Here is a 24261-nt window from a genome sequence, read left to right on the forward strand (position 1 = left end):
TTTTATCCTGTTCTAGCATACCAGATATGTGGGCATGAACACGATAAGAATTTCTCGTTGGTAATTTTTGATAATATTTTTCTTGTAGCTAGAACACATTATGTTAAAAAGCTCTACTTTCTAGCGATTACTACACTAGAGCTTATAATTTAACTAAGAATGCGTTATATTTTGTTGAAGTTCTTAAACCCTGTTCAAGAACCATAAGTATCAAGTGAACTCAACACTAAACAACAGAGTATGTGAAAAAATGTCTCTAGGATAAAACACTGTAATGGTGAAACATTTCGTTGAAAATTGTACTATTAGGCACCGGCATAAACCCGAGAATGGAGAATTTTGTGTCCCATTATATACCAAGGTGGGTTATTCGCGCCTTATCATTCAACTGACTAAGCGCAGCCCACTCACCATAAACCTCAGTACGGTGAACATACAGTGAAAAATGATTAAAACTACCAAACGGAAATGTTTGTCTTTTATCAACGAATATAAAGATACTTATTGTTAAAGTTATTTTAACATCCATATTTTGACTAGGAATTAAGCATGATTCAGAAGCAACTATCCAAATTCAATTTTTAGAACTAATAATACGAGCTGTGATAACTGATGAACTGTTCGGATGAACAAGATTCTACTGTAGTACTACCAGTTCAATCGTGCAAAAGAGCTCTAACATTACGAAAACAGAGCATGTGAAATATTGAAACGATTGAAATATTTTAATACGTTGACTGCCACGTGAATTTTGTGTATTTTGCCCTGGGGACCGCAATAGATTGAGATTTACTACACCATAACGTTTAATTTTCGCAAGACGTCATTGTATTTGCATGTTTTTCCTTGACAGCGTTATATCTAAGTCACTCAAACCGTTGAAAATTTTTTAATTCATGAAATTGATCTTATTTTAATCGTTTTAAAACATTTAGTAAAACGTGCATCATAAATGACCATCGTGGCGGTCAACGTGTTAAAATACATACAGTGGGGCAGGTAGAAGATACGTTCTGCGGTATAGGAATTCCATGATATGCAGGATCCTACCGTATCTTAAAAGGTGTAGATCAAAATTTTAATAGTCACTGATGATCGTCAACGATAGGATAGATATAGATGATTTTCCGAATCGGCCGGCCTATGTATGTACATTACACTATCACAGATATAGGTCGTCAAGTAGAATCGAATGGTCTCCCGTCGCGATGGAAATCGAAATTTATGGTTGAATCTGTGGCACTCTCGCCTCGTTGCTCATGGAATTCAAGGATATGTGTATCTAGCTACAGAAATATGCAGAAAACTGTATGCATCAATTCCACTACATACGCACGCTAGTATAGTTACGGTTCGCGCGCATACGTGAACAGCTCACACAGATAACCAACGTAGAGACCGCGAGATGAAATCGGGCAAAAATGACTTTTTCATAACGCGCGATCATACATTTACCTCTGTACATGTGCGGATGTATATGTGTATACATATATTGTATGGTGAGACTGTTCGTGCAAAGAAGCACACGTTATGACGAACGTTCCGCACAGAAAACTGGTTCAACGAAACGTATAATCTTGTAAGTTGAACCATTATGGGCTGATTTTGTCCAACATTTTATTTTTTGTTAAGAATTTTACTTCTACATGACTTCGCACGATCTCTCGAAGAAAAATGAGGTTGGAAGTTACGCCAGAGTTATTAATGTCGCTGCTAGTAAGTACTATTTGATGGATAACTGAAGGATCAGGAATATTTAATTCGCAGGATACGTTAAATTTAAAGTTACAATACCTTACCCTAATATTTGAAAGAAATCATTTCGAAGAATCTTTTAATAAAACTTATACGACATATTTTGTTCGTTGTTAATATTTATTGGGGCACACATATTTTTAAGCAGCCAGTATTGCCACTGTTATATAAACTGTTCACTGACTAGAAAAGTAACTTTAATTTGTTAATCTAGGAATCATTAAGCTTCATTCCCACTAACTCAAGGACTTCAACACGAAGGGGAACTCAAATGACATTTATGCTCAATTGTTTTCAGTTTAAATACTGATTAAATTTCAAATTTATGAGATGAATATCGTTTTCTAACAATGAAATTGTTATAATAATACGTTTTCTTTTATTTGTCAATAATGTTTCCCTTCTCATGGTTCTATGTAACTCAGCTCAAAATAAATATAAAACACTAAATAAGAAACTAATTAACCAAATATTGTTTTCCTAATATAATTTCCTAATGTAACCAAACATTAATCTTCTTTACTATAACGAATTTTTAATCTTTTACTATAATGATGAATATAACAAGTTCCTGATACAATATATCACAAAAATAAGATGACTGCAACAAGATGCTGCATCGTATAGAGAACCGAAATAAAATAATTGATTGTTGATGTTCGTTTATTTAACTTCGATATTGAGTATTCTCAATAATTTCTACAAGTGTACAAAGATTCGCAGATTAAACATCTGAACGTGCATCAAACAGTTATGCGGCGCTGATGGCATATCGGAACATAGGTCGTTAACTTTCTCGAGCAACGGAGCAACGCTTTCACGTGCACGATCGTCCGAATGGAAGTCACGTTATCGTTTGATTATAGTCGAAAACTATACTCTTTCAAGCGAAAGTCATTTGCCCCATAGCAAATCGCAATAACGTTCAAAATTCGGACTAGTAGTTTGCTTTGAAAAGGTTATTGCTGAAGGTAGAAGAAATGGAACATCGTAAAATATATATGAGATTACAATATAGATCCCCTATGAAAAGTACTACTTTATACGTGTATGGTGCAATTGATATATCAACATTTATTTTTAAATATATTTTAAAGCAATCGCAATTCAAGCAATGCAATGCAATGTTAACATCACAAATTCAAATCTTCTATTTCATTTTTTTGTATAAATCTATACAAGTATACTTTTCATATTCTTTTGCAACAATTAATTAAGATTATTTCGTAATTATTATTTTCGAGAAAAGGACACCCCATCATTTTACACAAAAATGCATAAACATCCATAATCTACACGTAACTTAATCACCAAATATATATGTAAATTAATATGTCGATCCTAGTTATAGAAAACAATTATCTCATAATTTCTAATAATAATGAATACAGTGAGACTATTACCGTTACGATTAGATATGTTTGTTTTAGAGTAGTTCGACTCTAAGAAAACTGTCTTGGTGAACCCCGCGTGATACGATATCCATTGCCCTCGAAGGAGATATCTTGGATTACCATCCTAAATTGCTAGCAATGATTATCCCCTTTATTGGCTAACTTAAGAGTAGAGCACTAACAATTCAAACTGTAATAAGCCAATCGTTTTTATTACAGCTATTTCTGAAGTTTACGTAACTAATCGCCCACTCGCAGTTGGTTTATAGAAAAATTTCACAATGACTTTAAATTTATTCTTCTTTACATTCATCTACGCTTGGCTTTCATTTTTATAGTACTTTATTTGCTTCATTCTTGAGCAATCCATTGAGGATATAATATCCAATACTTGACTTTAATAATCGCAAGTGTTTAAAATATAAATATAATCAATTTTGTCTTTAAACGGATTTGCTTCGCACGATTTTAATTCAGCACGATTTAAAAAACAAACAATTCTCTTTTTGCACGAACCAATTCGATTTAACACGGTTCGAATGGTGTCATTTAAAAAATTTCCATTGGAATTTAATTCTTTGAAGCTCGTTTTGGTATTTTTATTATGTCGTTCGAAGCGGCGAAACTGATTCAATTACAGTCTCATGCAAAGGAATGCGTCTACCGTCAAAAAGTGGCAGCGAATAAAATTTAATAATATGTCATTATATAAATTAAAACAATATAATATAACAAGAAATATTACAATTGAATAAAAAGCAAAGGAAGATTCGATTACAGAATTTTATCTAATTTGTTCGAAAAACAACTTATTTGTACTGAATTTTTATGTCTTTAATCAATCTTATATTTTTTCATATATTTCCCCTTATCTTTTTTTTCGTTTTTGTACGGTTTATCGAAAATCTATCGTGTAAAGATAGAATTGGATAGAATTATTGGATGCGTCTTTGTTTTATAATACCGCGTCATATTCGTCGTATAGACTATGGCTGAAATACAACGAAGGCCAACTGCGATTGTATCCAACAATTTTAATTTCTGACTTTACATTCAAATTCCTAAATACACACAATACATTTGCGAGGACGATTACAATTTCGATAAATTATTAAATCGTTAGACATTCATTTATTTCTTAAATTTTTATTGCGTGTTATTATAAATACATTACTACCATGCATAGTATGCCTTAAAAGCTATAAGGAATGAATGGTTTGATCTTGTCATATGCTTATCTGATTTCCCGTCGGCGTGCAGCGTGTATCATCAATAATTCATGTATATTTTGTTTCCCATGGTAAACTACGCGTATGGGATAAAAGTAATCAGAGTTTAGATTACTTCATTCCAAACCGAGTAATATTCTGCCAGTCAGAATTAAAATTAAAAACATCGTGAAATTTGGATTCTTAATACGTGTACCGCAGTGTTTTTAAATATTCCTAGAATAAATTAGAAATCAGAAAACTTATTTCGAGTACGTACTTGATCGTCGTAATACATATTGAACGCTGTTTTCTGATCTGAATGCTTATTTTTCACTATTATGCATCTAATAAATAATATTAAAATTAAAGATATTGGTATTTATATATCTATTTGTACATTTTTGTAATATTACAGGCGGAAGGCTAACATATGAATAAAAAATAAATAGATAAATAAATAAAAATAAAATATTGATGTTAGAGGATATACGATAAATAAAAATTCGAATACCGCAATAGAGTTAAATTTATATTTTGGCCCAGTTGCATGAGACACTCTTGCAATGAAATGGAAGCGACAGAAATATCGATACGCTAAAAATTGCTTGTTTATGTTACATCCGTACATATGCAGATTCTGATTCAAGGGAACCATCTATCATCGCTCAAATAGTATAGTTTTTTCACTGGCGGACATGAGACCGCGACCAAGAACGACAGATACGTCGTTAAGATTAAATGTTCAATTTCGAGCATGTGGGTGACTTTCGGGAACAGAAGCAGTGCTTCGTCACTTGCAATCTTGATTGGTCGAAGAAGGAGAAACGGAATGAGAATGGGTACGATCGCCGATAGATATTTCCTTTACGCGAAAAACCGTACCTATTCAATTGAAAACACAAAGAAAATCGATTTCTACCTATCAGGAGTAAGCGGTAAATATCTCACGTAATAAATTTTATTTTGAAGTGCGGCGATGTATGGGAAAAACCATTGTCAGTATTGTCAATTGTTGCACAATTGAACTAATATTATTAGCGAAATTTTACAAGTTACTTACAAGTTATAAACTGCTTCTTGACAACGGCAACAACAGAAGTTTGATTAAAAAAAGAAGAATAAAAGGAAATTTATAGAGATAAATCTTACAGATTGCACGAAATTCTTTTAAATAATTCTATACAGATTGTTGAAAAATTTAAGAGTATTTCCGCAAAGACTTTAGAAATAGAGATACGATCAGGAAATACAAAAGAAAATTGCCATAGTTTACATAATTTTATCACAAAAGTTGGAACCATTACGCCGCTATGTCCTCTACTTTCTCTCGGTTGTATTATCCTAATTTTGCTCAAATCAGTTGAATATACGTAAACGTCAGGAAGAAAGCAAGAACCAGAAAAACAACAGGAAGAAAGCAAGAGCCAGAAAAACGACAGAATACTATTATACGCAAATGAAACACAGAAATTTATTTTTATACATCCTACAACTAATTTCTATCAATACAAAAATTCATCGATAAATTTTTTTTTGTTCGCAGAAGTTAGAAAAAATGAGAAAATTGAGACAAAATAAGACGCGTATAGTATCGTTCGACAGTCGTAACTGCAACTCAAATGGTATCCTAGACGCTTGAACTTACAATTAGCCGTATGTAAGCCAGTAGGTTGACGAACTATTGGTATTCAGTCCTCCTTCAAAACGGTCTGCTAGCTAATATATTGAAATTCATAGCACGAACGAGCCACCGCAATCATCATGCGTACAAATATTTACGACTTAGGTAAAACAAGTCTAATATCATGTTGATGGCCGAACAGCAATGCTCGAAATGACATCGTGTAAATTTCAAAAGGTGAGTAAAATACTGGTACCGTCTCATTTTTTACATTTATTTTACGTTTCACTCCATATCAATTGGTTTTTTGAAATATAAATCACTGAGCAAAAATTTGCAATTACTTTTCCAGCTGTACCAACATTGAATCACCTGTAATTTTATGATCAGAAATTTATTCGAAAGATTTATCAGAATAAAAGAAATAAATTCTTTCAAACAAACCTCTTTACTTGGATTTGCCGGCTGACTTGTCGAACATAGTAGAATTCTAAATTAATTTCTTTTTCAAATTCTTGCGTTCAGAATTCTTTTATTTTCTGTTGAAATCGGTCATCACCTTACGTACAAGCGAATCAGTGTAATATTTACCGCTTCTGTGAAAGTTTAAATCTACAATCAATTGCTTTCTACCGTTTATAGACAATTTACGAGGCATTAAAAAAAAGATAGTGAATCACTACATCGAATATTTCTGCAGTCATGGTGTATCAATATTAAGAAACTGCACTTTTGCAAAGCATTTTAATTCGATTGAAAAACGCTACTTGATACATGGAAATGAAAGTATAATGACTAGACAGCGTATTTTTCTAATATCGAAGGAGGTTTTTAAAAAAAAAAAGAACCTGTGCATTCAGAATTCTACCAAAAAGTGGAAAAATTTGATGAAACTAGGCAGAAACGGAGAAGAAATGGGAGACAAAGTCGGAGCACCGTGTGTTGTATGTAACCAACCTTTTGTTCTGTTAGCGTATTTGGTTTGTTCGGTATAGGTACGTACAGTTTCGACCCCTTCGATTTTCCAGCCTGGAGGGCTTGATCGTGGCCCGCCTACAAACAGGATCTGATTAGACGAGCGAACGGGTGTCCCGGAGAACCAACCAATCGATTCGAATTCAGAATCTCGAATTCACGATGGTTCGTGCCCTCCAGTTGTACCTGCGTATCCAAGTACTGGTACCAAGCTACCCAGAGCATCGCAACCCATCTAGATTTCCGAAGGCAGTTCGTGTTGCGATCTGACTAATGAAGACGGATATTGGAAGCGCGCCTTCGATTCACATCACTGTCTCAGCACCTATTAGCATCTTCCAGTCTCTTTGGGGACATACATGCTCCTACAAATACACCTAACATCTCCGTTTCTAAATTAATACTGCATTTCTCTAATGTGATCACTCTAATGTGATCTTTCAAGAACAGACATCTTCTGCTTTAGTGCAATTTACTACATTTTCTATTTCACTATATTATACTGTATTTTTTATAGTCTACCTATTTGTTATCTATCTTAATTAATATTTATATCTATGTCTATTATATTATCTTTATAAAAGAAAATCTTCCCATTTAAATGACCTTTACGATTCTATTGATTTCTTTATATCGTGTTATAGAATTATTATACATAGAAATATAATAGTCACATAAGAAACAAGAACGAAGTTAAGAATACGAAAGAAATTTATAATATGTATTATTACATATTAATGATAATTATTATTACTATATTATTCGTATGACAATAAGTTGCACAAATGTTGTTCATGAAATCCTCTGAAAGATTTCTAAATCGATATCGTTTAGTTCCTTTTAAGAAAAGTAGAATATGTAGGTTGTATTTCCGCTAAATGTAGGCTGATTTGTTTGACAACCTGTAGACAACGTTCATATGACCAAGTATCCTACACAGAAATATATCATACCAAAGATTTGTTTGTGATTGATTAATTGTTATCAATTTTAGAATTCGCTAGATATAAAATTTTAACTATGAACAATATAATAAATAAAAAAACCAGCATTCGCTGTTATTGCAGTGAATTTTAGAACTCAAGTATTTATTGACAAACGAAAAATATGGAAAAAAAACACTTAATAAAATAAATTTCTATTTATGCATGAGATAAAAGCAGATATATATTCGACCATTACGCGCAATGGTATTGTAAATTGACCAATAGATATGGATATTAAGCGCTGCTTTGACCTACATCAAGGTCTGGTTACCAATTAATATACGTTCCAGTCCACTGTGAATACACGACACACAAGTTACATATAGCGCTATAGTATGTATCCATGTACGTATACGAAGTACTCGAATTTCTGCGAACGTATTTCACCATAACGGCAGATTACAATGCCTAATATGAATAATGAATATACGTCCATAGTTCATACATCAAAGATAAATTCGCGACGATTTTATAAGCCTAAACGAATTCTTCTTTGAAACGTATTTTCAACGACTGCTTAGAAATATGTATATTTAACAGAAAGATTATACAAGATCAAAGACTCTCTGATACTAAAGGCAGTATCGCTTGCGTAAACAAGGTTCGTTACGCTTACCAACTTCGGATTATGAAATGCACAATAGAGTTCGTGTGGTTGCCGTAACCTTTTGGTTGATGTCGAGTATTCTGCGAGTATTCAATGGCTACAGAAGAGAACTGTGAAAGTCCGTGAAAAGAAAGTAAACTTTGATAGTCAAAGCATCAAACTTTCAATATGTATAACTATGATCAAATGAAACGAAGATCAACTTGTACAAACGCAACAAATAGCTGAGAATATATTATAACCTTGTAACATTGGTTTCATTTCTTAAGAAGTGATTATTATTATTACTTTTATATTAATATACCAATTCAACTTCTTCTAATCGATCGATTAAACTGAAGACTTTGATCATGCAATAGCCAATCGAAATTCCGATATTGCAAATATCGCACGTCACAAAAGAACCTATCGACAAAAAAAGACACTATAATCTTGTCTCCGTACACCTTCTCTCAAATATCAAACGCCTGGTCTCTCGCCTCCCTTACCATTCTTTTCGCCTCTCACACGTATTTCTGTCTCTTTCATGTTCCTCTGTATTGTGTTTCCTTTCTTCTCTCGAATGGAATAAGTTTAGCGTAGGAAATTCCATTTGGACAAGAAGCGGGAAACTCGGAACGCTTCGAAGGAAAGTTTCATGGATAACTCGTCGAATTGTAAAATCAAGTAGCACGCTGCGTCTTCCTATCTTTCGTCCCGATACTATTGGAAACGAACGTTTGTACCGCGATCCTGATCGATAAGGCTACGTCCTTTAAAGCAACAACAGATTTCATCGAAGCGTAGATCGTTCGGATACTATCCACAGTTTACCGTAAATTTCTTTTGCAATCCCGTTGAACACGAGAACACGGTAAGCAATAAGAATCGAACCAGCGCTATGCCACGCCACGCGTGGTAGTGCAAACACTTTATTTGTTTTCCGGCACGTGAAATCACTAAAACGCGAGGCCACTTTTTATCCACCGTACACTTCTCTTATGAAAATACAATCGCGAACAACGCGCGGTTTTCATCGATTCGAATCTTCTATGGTCGGTCGAAAATGGGATACACGCAAAAAGATAGATCCTTAACGAAAACAAATTGCGAAAGAATCGAGTGTATTTTCACCTCGCGTTTCGTATAAATACGCGATTATCATTTTATACGATTTGATCGGAGTTGTTCTAACCATTTTCATTTTTCACGATTGGAATTTATATTCGGAGATAGCATGCACGCAATTCATTTTATACCGGTAATTTTATAGTTTGTAATTTCGGCTTTTATTAATTTTATGGATTTAGAACGTGTGCCTTTAATTTTATGGTAACAGCCGGTATATACTTTGTTTACACGATAATGAATTAATATAACGTGAAGCAAGTCACTAGAAAGGGAATAGGAGTTCCTCGAATCACGATTCGATATCTGTGTAATAAATTCATTGCGGGTGTTTATGCTTTTACGAAATATTTGAACGTGTGAAAATGCATATAATGCATATATTGTATAAAAACGTACAAAATATGCAAAATAAACTAATATTATTTATCGTTATATCTATTGGTTGCAATGTATTGACCAAAATATGAATTTACATAAATATCCGCAATCCAGTTATAGATCTCAGTCAGTCTACTATATTTTATAAGAACCTAACTTTTAATTGAAAAAAATATAATAAAAATCATTACTTACGATTTCTCCAAAACAAAATTGACAGATAAATGGCCTTTTATGTATACATGATGCTCCTTACCTGAAACAAAAAAGGAGACGATTAGGAAATTAAAGTAACAAATAAAATATCGTTTATTATAAGTATACAACTTTCAAACTGTTAAATAAAATAATCAATTTAATAGAAAAGATATAAAATATTATTTAACTACATAATACTTTTACTATTCTCTAATCGCATATTATGTTAACAATTTTCCCTTACAAACGATCATGATAAAACCAGCTAAAACATTACGTATGTGCATTGGATTATATACTTGTTTTTCCAACATGAATAATTCACGATTTATATCAGGTGTGTACATAGGCATCTTTAAACAATCAATCTAGCAAACATACAACAGCGTTCAATCATAATTAATATACAGTCAGAATTTGTAAACACTAACAACAAATTCCAGGTTGTATTGACTTATACGTTTCGCTTATTTATTCAGAAACGCTATTTGGAAACCTTTAAATCACGAAATATCTTTACTAAGAAAACCTGTTTACAAACAAGTACTACAAGTTCAAGATACTCGATTCATTACGTAAGAAATAGCTGAGAGTAAATAAACAAATAGTTTAGTTGCTTGTAATTCATCGAGACTCTACATCACTAACAAACATCAAATATTTAACATACATCAAATATTTGATTAATATTTGGATTTTGTACAGAAAACAAGATAAAAAGTTGCACGAGTCACATATATGTAACAATTATCTTATTAAATCATGATAATTTAGTGACTGAAGAAACGATTCGTTATATCGAATACAATGCAACCAATAGAATAAATGAAGGATTGGTACGAAGAATAGCAAAAATATTCAGTTCCCAAGTCATGAAACAAATGGCATATTCAAAATCATAGTAGTGAAAGTAAGTCAAAGTTTCACATACTGGAACCTAGTCACGTATTTCTACTTTTAAAATCGTAACTCCTTCAACATCACAATTCACTGAATTATAATTTTACTTTTTACCGAGTATGTCATCGAAGATATCACAACAAGTTTCCTATAATAAGTCTCTTCGTCAAAAATAGCACCGAACTGATTTACACTGCTATGGCTCTCAATCGACTGTACAAATTTTAAACAGTATCAAAATTGAAATAATAATTGAATTTCGTTGGAATTAATAAATTTCGAATAATCCGCGTCGAATGACAACCTATTTCTTGGCCAGGTGGATGGTAGGCACGATTCACTTTCAAAATCGGCTAACTTCAGCCGGCAGCGGAATAATTAATAGTTTAATTTAAGTCCTCGCACCCGAAGGCGCGATTACGCGCAAATATTTGCGAAAAGCAGCCGGATCCGGTTGCAACAGCGAGAGGACCGGCGTTCAGTTCTGATTTCGATTTCGATCTGGATCGATCGTACGTTACAGTCGAATTAACGGAAAGCCGCGTCGGGACGCAAGGATTACCATTATTTTCGTCCCGTGCAAATCCAGCAAATCCGTTCTACCGTACAAATATTCGCTTTCCCTGTAACTGCCGAACCATTTGTTCATAAATATTGATACGTTTAAAACCTCCAGCCAAATGAGGCATTTCACGTTTTAATTTCTTCCACTACCTACGCCTATGCCGAATGTACTCCGCGATATCGCAGAATCATACTATGCGACATCGGTATCACGACAATTTGCATTTAATTGGTTCGTATCTAGCTTTGCGAATCGATTGACTATTTATACTCCGAATGATTAAAATACAATCAACCGGTGCTACAATTCTGCACAATACATCAGGCCGGTTTAACGCTTTTTCCAATGCATTTTAACGTTTACATTTAACTTATAGATTTCAGATCTGTCGAAAGCTGTCGGGAAAATATTCATCATATTCATGTTATATGTCAGATTTATGTAGTTCGTCAAAAAGTATAGAATTTTGTTTCTGATTGTTTAGCCTATTATTATTTTAATATTTGGATGATTTGATATTACAAATGTATCTCACTGATCTGATGTAGTATACAGACATACTTTGGACAGGAAAATGTCAATACACAATATACATCTGTATTCATATTCACAAAAATATAAATTTACATAAACGTCTACATTCTAATCATTAATAATTTTAAATGTAACAAAATAAAATAAAATAAAATTAGGAAAGTATAATGCAGGTATGGAACGAGGCGCACATTACATGTATCCAATCAATAAGGAATACATCTCCACTTAGGTTTCATCCTTTCAGCTTTTTTTTTTTATAAATCTTTTATAAATCTGTGCATTACATTTTTAATTTTCGTTCATCGAGAAAAGCAAACTTCGCGTAATATAGCGTTTCGGCGATGGATTCTACACATGAAAATGGTAAAACAGGTTCTTATAAACAAATGCACTGTTTGACCTTCTTTTCGAATTATAATAAGTTTTATGGTGGAATAATTTATCCGTTGACAGCGACGAATTACTTCGCGAGAGAATTGGACAAGGCTTTCACAACAATACTTGGAGAAAAGGAAAGGGTAATACAGTCAATGGTAAAACGTTTCCAGGTTTGTGTTCGGAAGCAAAGACGTCATGTTGGATAGGTCTCGCAAAGTTATACAGATACAGTTTGTTAAAACAAAAAAACCCTTGACATAGCTCTGAAACAAGATCAAGCATATGTATATATGCATTTTTTTTGTTCTTGTTTTCATGTGCAGAATCTACCGCCGAAATGGGTCACTCTGTATATTGTAAATAAAATTAAGCAAATATTACAAAATAGAGCGGCGTCTAAAGTCCAAAGAATCAATGACCTTTAATTTACGAACAAACCACGAATGCATAAAAGTCAGCCGACAAAAGTAAATATATATATATGTATGTATGTATAGGTATATTTCCAATTGTTCAATCGATAGGAAAGTCCGTTCATTCATCCCTCTCGAGCATCTCTACAAGCGTACCGTCGGTTACACCGAGTCTTCCGCCCCATCTACCGAGAAACTTTTAGCAAAGAACGAGACCGACGTAAAGCCGGACCAGATTGGTTTACTTCTATGACCACTTCGCTTCGAATTTCCTTTGATCGTGCAGGATCCACCTCCGAAAATCTTTCGCGCTTCGTCCGTGAGGAAATAAAGTGGCCCTTTTCGATACCTGACAACGAAACTTTGTAACACGCTAAAGCCAGGATACAAATAAAGGTTTCTACAAGTGTTCATCTTGTTGGAAACTTATCGCAATCTAATAATACAATAATCCACATCGGATTTGTAAATATTGATTTTGGCGAGAATTGATTGGGAAGCCTGTATGAAGAAGAAGAAGAAGAAGAAGAAATAATGAATTCCTGAAGAAGGATATTTCTTATATAAATTAACAATTCAGTGCATTTAATTGTACTAATTAATGAATCTGTTTCTTTAATGTAACAGCTGCGCGTATCTTCTCTTGTTAGTATAATATTATAGTTTGTCATTAATCACATCATTTACATACTGCATTATAATATTGGCATGATATACATAATTGGTATAATGATAAACACCGATGACTCTCCTAGCTATTACACTAATTTCAACGGGGAAGTTATTGACAAAACCTTTATTCGACAACAACGATATTTAATAGGTATTATTATAAATGAGATGTTTGCAACTAATATAAGAAAATGAGTATCATTAATCTTTAAATTAGGTTAATCTCGAATGTCACAATCTAGCTTCAATTTCAATCAAGTAAAAAAACTTTAAATATATATTATGAGGAAATCTTTAGCATACATTCGAAACGAGAAATCACGTATATTAATATTTTCTTCAAATTTACGACAGACGATCGAAATAAACAATAGAGTCAATCGAAGATGATCCGAAGGTCAATCTAAATTTATTAAAACTTCCCAAGTTATCTTTTGTAAAATAGTAATATTAATATTAAAGTATGATCTGGCAGCAGAGAATTTGCAACATATGTGGCAATAATAAAACAGTTCTCAGTCCTTCTAATTAAATATAGAATATACGAAATTTGCAGTGAAATTTGATAGTACTTTATTTTAATAAAAATGGTCATTTTATAAGGTGCGCAAAGGCTTTTGAGTATCACTACAGGACCTCTTCAAATACACGAAGAATTTTTAATTAAATTTGAATGTTCCTGTTACACAAGACAATCTTTTTGTACATATTTATTTATGTAAAACGTAAGATACCATGTAGCCGATTATACAGATCTAAAATTATTAGATTCACCTACATGAAACAAAATGCCTTGTGATGAACTTTCTAAGATTATCGCAGTGGCGCAGCAATAGATTCCACGTTCAAAGGACAAATGTACTAAATATTTAAAACTGCTCACCTTCCTAAAGATGAGATATTACATTCGTCTACGAACGTCGTACTAATTAGCACAGTGGCATTGCTTCGAACCTTCATGGTCCTCTCCTCTGGACTCTATTCAGTCCGCTTCGAGTTTACTATGACTACCATTGTCTGTTCAAACAATCCCTCGTGATTAATTCGGAACGTTTTCAGTGAAAACTATGACAAACCTGTGAACAAGCGGACAAGAATTCCAATGGAAGCACCAGGCGACTCGCGACAATCAAAATTCCTAGTGACTATTGATCTGAATCATCATCAATGTGTTTTTCACCAGAGATAGAGAGATTAGCGATAATTAAAAAAATAATACTTTTTACGTACTGTCAATTCTTCCGTGACATTTGTCTTATAAAAACACAGTTCACAGCTATGTCCACATTTTCTACTACATTGCCAATTACGTAACACTTTTATGCGGTTAACTGGGAGTTGTTAAGACGCAGAAACGTTAAAAAACTTTTATCTCAACCATAGAAACTATCTTTTAACATGTATAGTTGCGCAAAATGTTACACCATATCGTCAATTTTCTAGAAAAATGGCACAACTAACAATAGGAAAAATATATTTATCTAGAAATTAGTTGGAAATGGAAAATTTACAGCAGGAAATTGTTAATTATATTCAACTATTTAACAATGAACTTCTCAATGAAATTTTTCAACGTCTTTTGATTTCGAAAATCTCTAACAAAATATTGTTTAGGGTAGTATATTATTGTTAACAAAATATCGAGGCAACTTTATTTTGGTCTATGACACTGTTCTTATTACGTAGTATCCATAATTTTATGGGATAATTATCCCAAAGAAATGTTGTTCTCGCAGATTAGCTACCTAGTTAAGAGCTAGATTCTAAGTTTTACGTTTATGGCGTAAGACAAACTTAGGTTTATATATATATAGTATATATGTTAATTAAGTAATTACAACGTGAATCATTTTTTAAATATATCATTCTTCTACATGTCGACGATATGTAATTTAACTTGTAATACATAGATATAAAAAAGTAAATTGTATCTACTTAAAATTTTGCAATAAAGCTTCAAATATTTTGTGTCACAGTCATATTACCGTAAAAATATAGCAGACCATTTGCATTTTAAGTAATAAATATGATATGAAATATAATATTTCGTAGCACAGAATTTCAAATAAAATTTATCTTGTTCCCAGTATTAATATCTGATATTGCCAATACTTTAACTAAATAAATCTTAATTAAATACCAAATAAATAAAATAAATCTGTCAATCTTAATTTATCGAGTGAAATACACAATTTATCAGAGTTAACAATTAACTATTGATCATTTCAGCCTGGAGTATAGAGAAGAGACACGAGAAGAAAAAATATTCTAATTGCACAATTTGTGCTCTCGACAAAGAAGTATGCTTCAATAAAAATATTCTCGATATAAGCCATGGAAAAGTGGAAAATTGCGGTCTATTTTTAGGATCGATGGCATATCCCAAATAGACCGTTCTTTATTAAGGAAAGGAAGGGTTGAAGTTAGCGTACCGGCAGAAAGCCCTGGAAAAGTTTCGAATATGCATGGCTATGCAATTCGTGCGATCCCTAGAGGCGCAAAAGTTGAGCGGATAAAAAGCGGGTGTAAAAAGAAAGAAAAGACGAATGACGAGAGAGACAGGAAGAAAAAGACGAAAGAATGTTTCGCGCGCGAAGCAGTCGACCATCCATTTTCATTCGTCTACCAGAAGACCAAACTTTCGGTCCCTACAAAAGGTATACACAATTTTGGCTAATTAATTCGAGCTCACTCAATTCATCTTTCAAAATCTAAAGGTAAATTGAATCAATTCTAATTATTCTAAGAATTTCGTTGTTACGATACAAGACCTGAATTATGATTTCGTCTCATTGATCATTTACACTCGCGTAATAGATTTTCATTTAGTGACATAATCGAAATTATAATTTCTGGAAATATATAGATTTTGGAAAAGATCGGTGTGTTTTAAAAACTGTATTAATAAAAACAAACAATATAAAATAAAATATGTTACTATTATGTACGTCAGTATATTTTAACATAATTTATAATGTCTATATCTATACCCTAAAGAAAATAAAACCAAATTATAAGAATGTAATATCGCTATATCTAGATGTTATTACTGGAATGTAAATACTTCAACAAATAAACAGTTGAAATACAAATTTTCTTTATACTATATATTAAATTTCAGAAATGAAATAAATACTCCATTCAATGTGTCGATTGATTTATGCAACTTATCGCGAAACACTAACAACCGCAAAAGGAGGAAATTTATAACAATCTATAAATATTGGGATTTTTCTATTAAATAAGAAATAAGTGGTCATCCAACAAATTCATACTAATTGTTAAGCGAAGTAACGAATATGCACTTTATTTAAATTTATTTACAGCAACAAATTCGTTACGACTCTGTTTGCAGAGTTTAAAACTAGATTTATTTCTGCAGGTACACATAGTTATATACGTGGAATTGCGTGGCAATACAAGACTAATCTTAAAACACTGAATTTAATATCTGACATATAATACATACATATGTACGTACATTTCCAGCTAAAATTTGATTTCAGCTAATGTAAGATAATATAATCCACAGGTAGAAAGTAAATCGTTTCGACTAAAAGTTACGATCAATTACGTAAACGATTTTGCTCAACGCGAGAAAATTTCGATTACGCTTTAAATACGAAAATACCATTGCTAATCAATTTGCATCGCGAAATTTGTAATTTCATTGCTCTCGTGCATGCAATGAGATAATCGATATTATCATTATAAAAGAAAATATTATTTCAGTATATTCTTAGCTACCAAATGAATGAGAACGAACACAATATTATTGATAATATTGTACAACAAGAAAATGAATGATTCCTACAAATGCAAAAGTATGCGTATTAAATAAGTAAAGAGATAGAAGTATAACAACCTTCTACTTATTGACAATTTTTTCTCAGTCGTTCAAGGTTCTTCCTTCCTGCATACAAATATTTCCTATAACGTGCAATATGTGTAAATCGATAAACGCAATCACAAAATTGATCAAATCTTCTTTATCTTTTTTTAAATCACAATGTGGCACGATCTCGAGTATGATAATTTGAGAACATAACAGAAAATCGAATGCTACTTTCAATGTGCATTCATGAGTAGTCGAGTACATCCGTCCCATAAACGGTTATCGATGAACGTGCACATTATAGTAGCGCAATAAGAACTGCACAATCAATCGATTTTCGGTAGTAATTCCGTTTTCATAACAGTCACTCTCGTAATAGCCACAAAAATAACGACACGCTTGAATTAGAAACCTACCTGTTTCCATCTATAGACGAATTATCATTAATTATTAAGCAATAAGATACAGTAACTTTGTTGCATACATATACATTAACATTCAAAGGTATCTTGATCTGATTTGTATTAACATTCAAAAGTATCTTGATCTCTTTAACATATGTAATCATAATTACAGTTATTATATATAATTACAGTCTGTAATATACGTAATTCAATCAGAAAATTATCACGACTACATATAGCAAAAGCTAATATGCAGAAAAGGATAATTTGTAATCGCAGAAAATAGCTACTTTAAACTATTTTTCAGACATTTATTTTACTGGATACTAAATTCATTTAAATTTTTCTATATGTATATATATATCTTTTATATTCATATATGAATTCATATTTCATAAGATCAATTTTAAAACTAGAAACACACTACAATCAAGTACAAAATTAATGTATGTATTCCTTGCCTTAAATTGTATCATATACTACACAATTATCCCGATTCATTAAATATGTATGAACAGCCAAAATTACGTACTGTATTTGGTTAAGTATTTTATAAACGAAGTTAAAATATGTAAAACTGGTATTATTCTTCTTTTTCTGAATCAAGGAGAACATAAACTACAATTTCTATTTTTATCTTCTAGAATTTTTTGAGAACGTAGTACGTACGTGGTTTTATAAACTAATTCTTAAACAAAACTGTCGTGAGAAGCAACGACACGAAATAAACCTATAACTTTCGCGAATTCGAAACTCGAAGATGCATGCTGCATTATTAAAATGACAACAGCGAAGCCAGAGAAAATATTTGGCTAGAATCCAATAAAGGATCGCACAATTCCACCGTAACTCTCTCGCTCGCTCTCTCTCTCTCTCTCTCTCTCTCTCTCTCTCTCTCTCTTTCTCTTTCACCGCAAGTTCTTCTAGAACAAACCGACCGGATTAAATTATAAATTACGACAGAGAGCAATAGCAGGAAAAATCAACACGTGACGATGCGGCCGGATATTCCGAGAGGAACTTTTTCGAATTTACGGGTAGACGCTCATAACATCGAAATTCAAGTACACCAATAAACACAGACGCGCTATATATTATACGCTGACACATCACGTCCGCCGTTAACTTTTATTCCCATTCAAATTCTCTTTGATACGATTTTTAAAGTTTGCTTTTACGAGCGAACCACTTTTACTTAATGATCGCCTAAAATTGCTAGAAAATCATTTTACTACGCAAATAAGCCATAACGTGTAGTTCGTTCTATGGAAACTAATCAAAATATAAATGCAAAGAAACCGTAGATATAAGCTTCGCTCTGTGATAAAAAGGTAGCGCATCCCATAAATTTAAATGTTTGCGTAACTTCTACGTACAGTAAATTAATTGATTTTCGATCTTTAAGAAATTTTATCATATAGTATGGTCTATTACTATAGGAACTTAAAAGGAACAGTCCTATCAAAACATAAACTTTTCTCTTTTTTTTTTATTTGATAGAATTTTTACAATCAATACTCATCGAGAATTATAAGTAAATTATTTTGGCGTGCTACTGTAACTTGGATTATAAGTGTTTATAGCATGTTTGATTCTAGTCGAATCTAATGCTTAAATCTAAAGGGTAATGTCTTTTTAGTCTGCGAATCTGATCCGTCGTGTCAAGTAATTGGGTAACTAATGGGTTTTGGTGGTGTTAACTCTTACATTATATCTGTTACTGGATTTGGATATTTCTTCTTTAACTGTGGGTAAAACATAAACTTTTAATAGGAAAATAATATTTCTCAAAAATTATGAATCGTTAATAATTTATTATAGTGACTACTACGACTACACCTAATGAATGGAAAGATATTTTTGGGAACTGAAGATAGAAATTAAAAGACTAAATTAAGGGAACGGAGATTATGACGGATAGATTATATTTAAAAGTTTTAAGTGATCATAAACTAAACATCAGTGAAGCCAGCCTAGCGAAAACTCGATGAAATAATACTGTTGCTAGATCAAACGGAACAGAGAAATAAACATGATAAAACTGTTTCGTTCAAGCAAATTGAATAACTTTTGCTCAGAAAGGAAACAAACAGGTTAATAAAACCAGATAAGCTTAAAACTTTATTTATATTTAGAAATTACTTCGACTTTTCGGCGTAATTGCTTTTAAAAGAACAAGATTCTCATCAACCTAAAGTCGTTTTAAATAACTTTAGACATTTGCAACAAGATAAAAGTAACTAAATTATTCTACAACAAATTAAAGTTACGTATAAATGAAGAGTAACTAATTTTTAAGCTATTATCGTGTAAGAAATAAGAAATGTGACTAAGAACAATTTAATTCAGTATTAAAGTGTCCATCTAATCGTAAGTTGTAATGCAATTTATTATCAAAGAATTGTATCTTTTCGTTAATTAAATAAGTAAAGTATTTGCATGATTTATCCTTAATTCTCTGATAAAATTATATCTTCTCACAAATTACCAAGTAAAAAGTATTCTAAGTGAATTCTAAGCGAGAGTGTTGAATGTTACACTTATTAGAGAAGATACGCGAACAATATTACATTCTTATAAGATTCTTCACAGAATCATATTTACTTCTTCAAAAGTAAAAGTCCAGCTACGTCAAGTGACATTGCAACATCTTTTCCTTCTCATAATTAACCGCGTTCTCTCAACTATTGTTTGCTACATTGTTGTACAACCACTCAGTTAATTCATCTGGATTCTTCTCACGGTGACACAATCTTAATAGAGATAAAGTTTCTTAAACATACAGGCACAAATTATAACACATAAACTTGGTATTAAATTAACAAAATAACTGTAAATATTATAGATTCTTCTGATACGAATATTCGTATACGATAACTGGATTCCCTTGCACAATAATTTGCCAATCAATTAAAGATTTACCAAACAATTACATAATAACTTGCCAACCTGCGCAAAAGTTTGTTTAATTAAGTAGAATTCAATTTTTAAATTGTCTTCTTGTAAGAAAAGAAAAATATAACTTATCAAGTTATTTTCCTGTAATCTTCGTATTAATTCACTATGTGATCATCAATGGTTTAAAACTATTAGGATCTACCGTCCTCAATATTCATAGATATCATCAACTAGGCGTTTTAAACGTTAATTAAAATCAGTGCATAACTGTTCGCATGGTCGAAAACCGGACCAAGCGGAAAATTCCTCATCACAAAATGGCCTCGTCATAAAATTCGTTCAAAGCCCCATATCCATCCAGGTATCGTCCACCCTTTCCACGCAAAGGTATTTCAATAAACTGTTCACGATGTCCTAAAAGTATGCTGAAATTAAACCTACTCGTGACGCAAACCCACAAAATTCATACTTTTTGTAACTGCGCTCGTGGAACGCTTAAAACACACGCGTTCAAATTTTTCTAAATTTGGAATAGTTTTTACGTCAACTTAAACAGAACGGTTTTCAGATTTATGATATTTTACCAAGCTTACATTTAACCATTCGAGTCTGAACAATCTCATCAAGCCAGGCCGGATCAGGATGTAGTGAGTTTATAAAAAAATCAGGTTTAAGATTAACACGCTTCGAGTATCAGAACAAGCAAATTGGCAGAAATATGAGAAGATAAGAAAAAAGGACCTAAAATCTGAAGCATGGCCGTACGAAAGGATTTTAAGCGCGTAGTCAGTGTACTTTATATGAGCTGCTTATTTGTCAAATCGGTTATCTCTATAAAACAGGAAGTGGGGAAAATTATGATATTATACATATATGATAATATGATATGATACAGATGTGATTTTTTTTTGTTTTTTTTTGGGAATGTAGAGTTAATCACATTGGCCTGTGAACAACTCTATACAAGATATTGAAATTGGTTGAAATTTATTGAGATTTATTGAAATTTATTGAAATTAATTGAAATTTATTGAAATGTATTGAGATTTATCGAAATTTATTACAATTTATTTCTATTACAATGTCTTCAATTTCTCTTTCTCAATTACCAATTTATTGAAATTGTAATTAATATTTGCATTTCTCTTACTTGTAAATGAGACATCATTATTTATAACCAGACTGTGGGTGTTACAGATTTACGAATGCTTAAAAATGCAAAGATGTCGGCAATGCACACACTGTTCAAATTAGATGAATATTACGTAAATACTGAAAGAGAACATTTAGAAATGTAATTACTAAATGGTGCAGATGTTAAAAGTCTCAAACAATGAATTTATTAATAAATGCATACATTCATACATATATTCATATTAATCTTGGTTTGTGAAAAAGAATAAAATACTTTTTCAGAAAATACAATTTTAACAACTAACTGTCATCATATTTTTTCATTTTATACATGTAAAATATACGATCTACATGCATACACGCGTGAGTTTAATATATTTTATTTTTGCATCATATTGTTGCAAATAATTTTGATAGAATATTCTCTTATAAGTCTCAATTACAGACCTTTGTATTTTTGCCATTATTACAGGCGTGTAGCCTCCTAATTATTTTCATCGCATTTATGAAATCATCCTGTAATTCCACTAGCACCTATATAGCACAAAACTATAAAACTTTTTTTAATATCTAACATATAAAAGAAAATTCAATTCTACTAACAACAACGTAACATAAGGACGATATAAAATTTTCGCTTAGATATTTTGATATAAAATGAAATCCGTCATAACATATTTCTATGGAATCCATATATCAAATAAAAATTGATTGAATATAAAAGAGAATTGATAAATCTCAATCAGAGTTAATGAAAAATAATGTAACCACTTACAAGAGAAGCGGAGTAACAAAAAGTCGTGCAACTAAACACACAGGGGCGCGTGCCCGTTCCCAAAACACGTGGTTCAGCGGCGCATGAAAACAAGTTCACGGATACCTTTCTCCGCACGATCAAAGTCACATTCCACAGTAGACACATTACGCGTAGCGCGCTATTTATTTCACAGTTACCGTAATACACTTATAAACGTAACAAACGCTACTAAACGAAACCAACTACATAACTTAGTCTTCGAAAAACGCCAACCAAGTTTACGAAATTTCACATGCGATATAAATCTGTTATTACGAACGAGAGGATCTCGACAATCGAAACTGACTATCGAAGTCGACTTTCAATGTTGACATTTCATCTTATAAAGCAGACATTTCTAATCCTATTAGAATGACGTACGTTGTAATCCTATTAGAGTCATAAATATGGAGAAAATGTCAACACAGCGCGTCTATAATACACATGTTTAACAACAGGATAGTAGTATCTGAAGATGCAGAGTATAGAGAACAGAGCTCATTGGTTCAGGTTGAAGTGGGGCGCACGCGAAATGCAGGTGTGCGAGGAGGACAGCAGGAGCACGTGACACGTGAAACGCACGCTTGGTTGAAATCACGCGATTTTATACCCACAGAGACGAAAAATGGACTCAGAGGTTTGACGTAATAAAGAGGAGAAAATCGTCGAACGAAAGAAAGGTAAGAAGAGAAAGAGCGGTGAGGAAAAGCGATAAAAGGGAAGTGGCACTGGCAGAACGAGCATTAGCAGTCCAGTTGGTTAGGTTGGTTGGTGTGCGTCTACCAAGCGAACAGGCAGGCAGACAACAAAGGTGAAAAGAGAGTAAGAGTGTGTAAAAGAGAAAAGAGGAGGGTCGAGGTCCTTTTTGTAACCGCTTACCTCGTGCGCCCGGGGATGCTGGTGACTGCAGTGACGATGCTCGAACATTCCACACACAAGATCCATACCACACACCACGATGATGACGACGAGCAGCAATACGACGGTGCCGCATTGCATCTTCAACCGCACTCGAGCCGCCATCACAGACGACGCTCGCGCTCGCAAAGCATGACACATACTGAACGCGCCTGCCGACGCCGCGCATTTATATAAGCGTCGCGGCACCCAGCGCCGCGCCACTCGCGTTCGATACCTAGAGCGCGGCAGACGCTCTCTGCTGTCGCCGCGATAACTCCCTCGGGAGTAACCTGCAAAGAAATTGAAGGGTTACTGTCATAAATGCTGTGAAACTACCTTGCATTATACTCCTTTTTAATAGCTTATCGAGTAATCTTTCTGATGTTTCTATAAGAAATCATTTTTCTTTGTTTAATAGTTTTGACAGGAAAATAATTTTATTATCATTTTATTAAGTTTTCTAATTTCGAATAACATTTTTTTACGAAAGTCTTGTTAGTCATTTTATCTTTACGTACTGATAATCTATAATAATTTTTGTTTGAGAAAAATTCATTTTGTTTCACATCACAATTTGGCTGATACCCACACTAT

General features: G+C 32.7%; 1 protein-coding gene and 1 long non-coding RNA gene across 2 annotated transcripts in view; both read right to left on the minus strand.

The window, feature by feature from the left end:
* The window catches only part of LOC126919856 (leishmanolysin-like peptidase), a 207395-nt gene that overhangs the window by 178152 nt on the left and 4982 nt on the right, over positions 1–24261 (minus strand). Inside the window, exon 2 of the mRNA XM_050729494.1 lies at positions 23647–23957. Coding sequence (XP_050585451.1) covers positions 23647–23826 — 180 coding nt within the window. The 5' untranslated portion in view covers positions 23827–23957. The remainder of the gene's footprint in view (positions 1–23646; positions 23958–24261) is intronic.
* LOC126919909 (uncharacterized) lies at positions 5802–23627 on the minus strand. The gene is made up of 3 exons (XR_007711818.1): positions 22747–23627; positions 6426–10293; positions 5802–6353 (listed from the first exon to the last, which is right to left on the minus strand). It is a non-coding gene; the product is annotated as an uncharacterized LOC126919909 (long non-coding RNA).

The sequence above is a fragment of the Bombus affinis genome, chromosome 8 (assembly GCF_024516045.1).
Source record: "Bombus affinis isolate iyBomAffi1 chromosome 8, iyBomAffi1.2, whole genome shotgun sequence".
Classification (NCBI taxonomy): Eukaryota; Metazoa; Arthropoda; class Insecta; order Hymenoptera; family Apidae; genus Bombus; species Bombus affinis.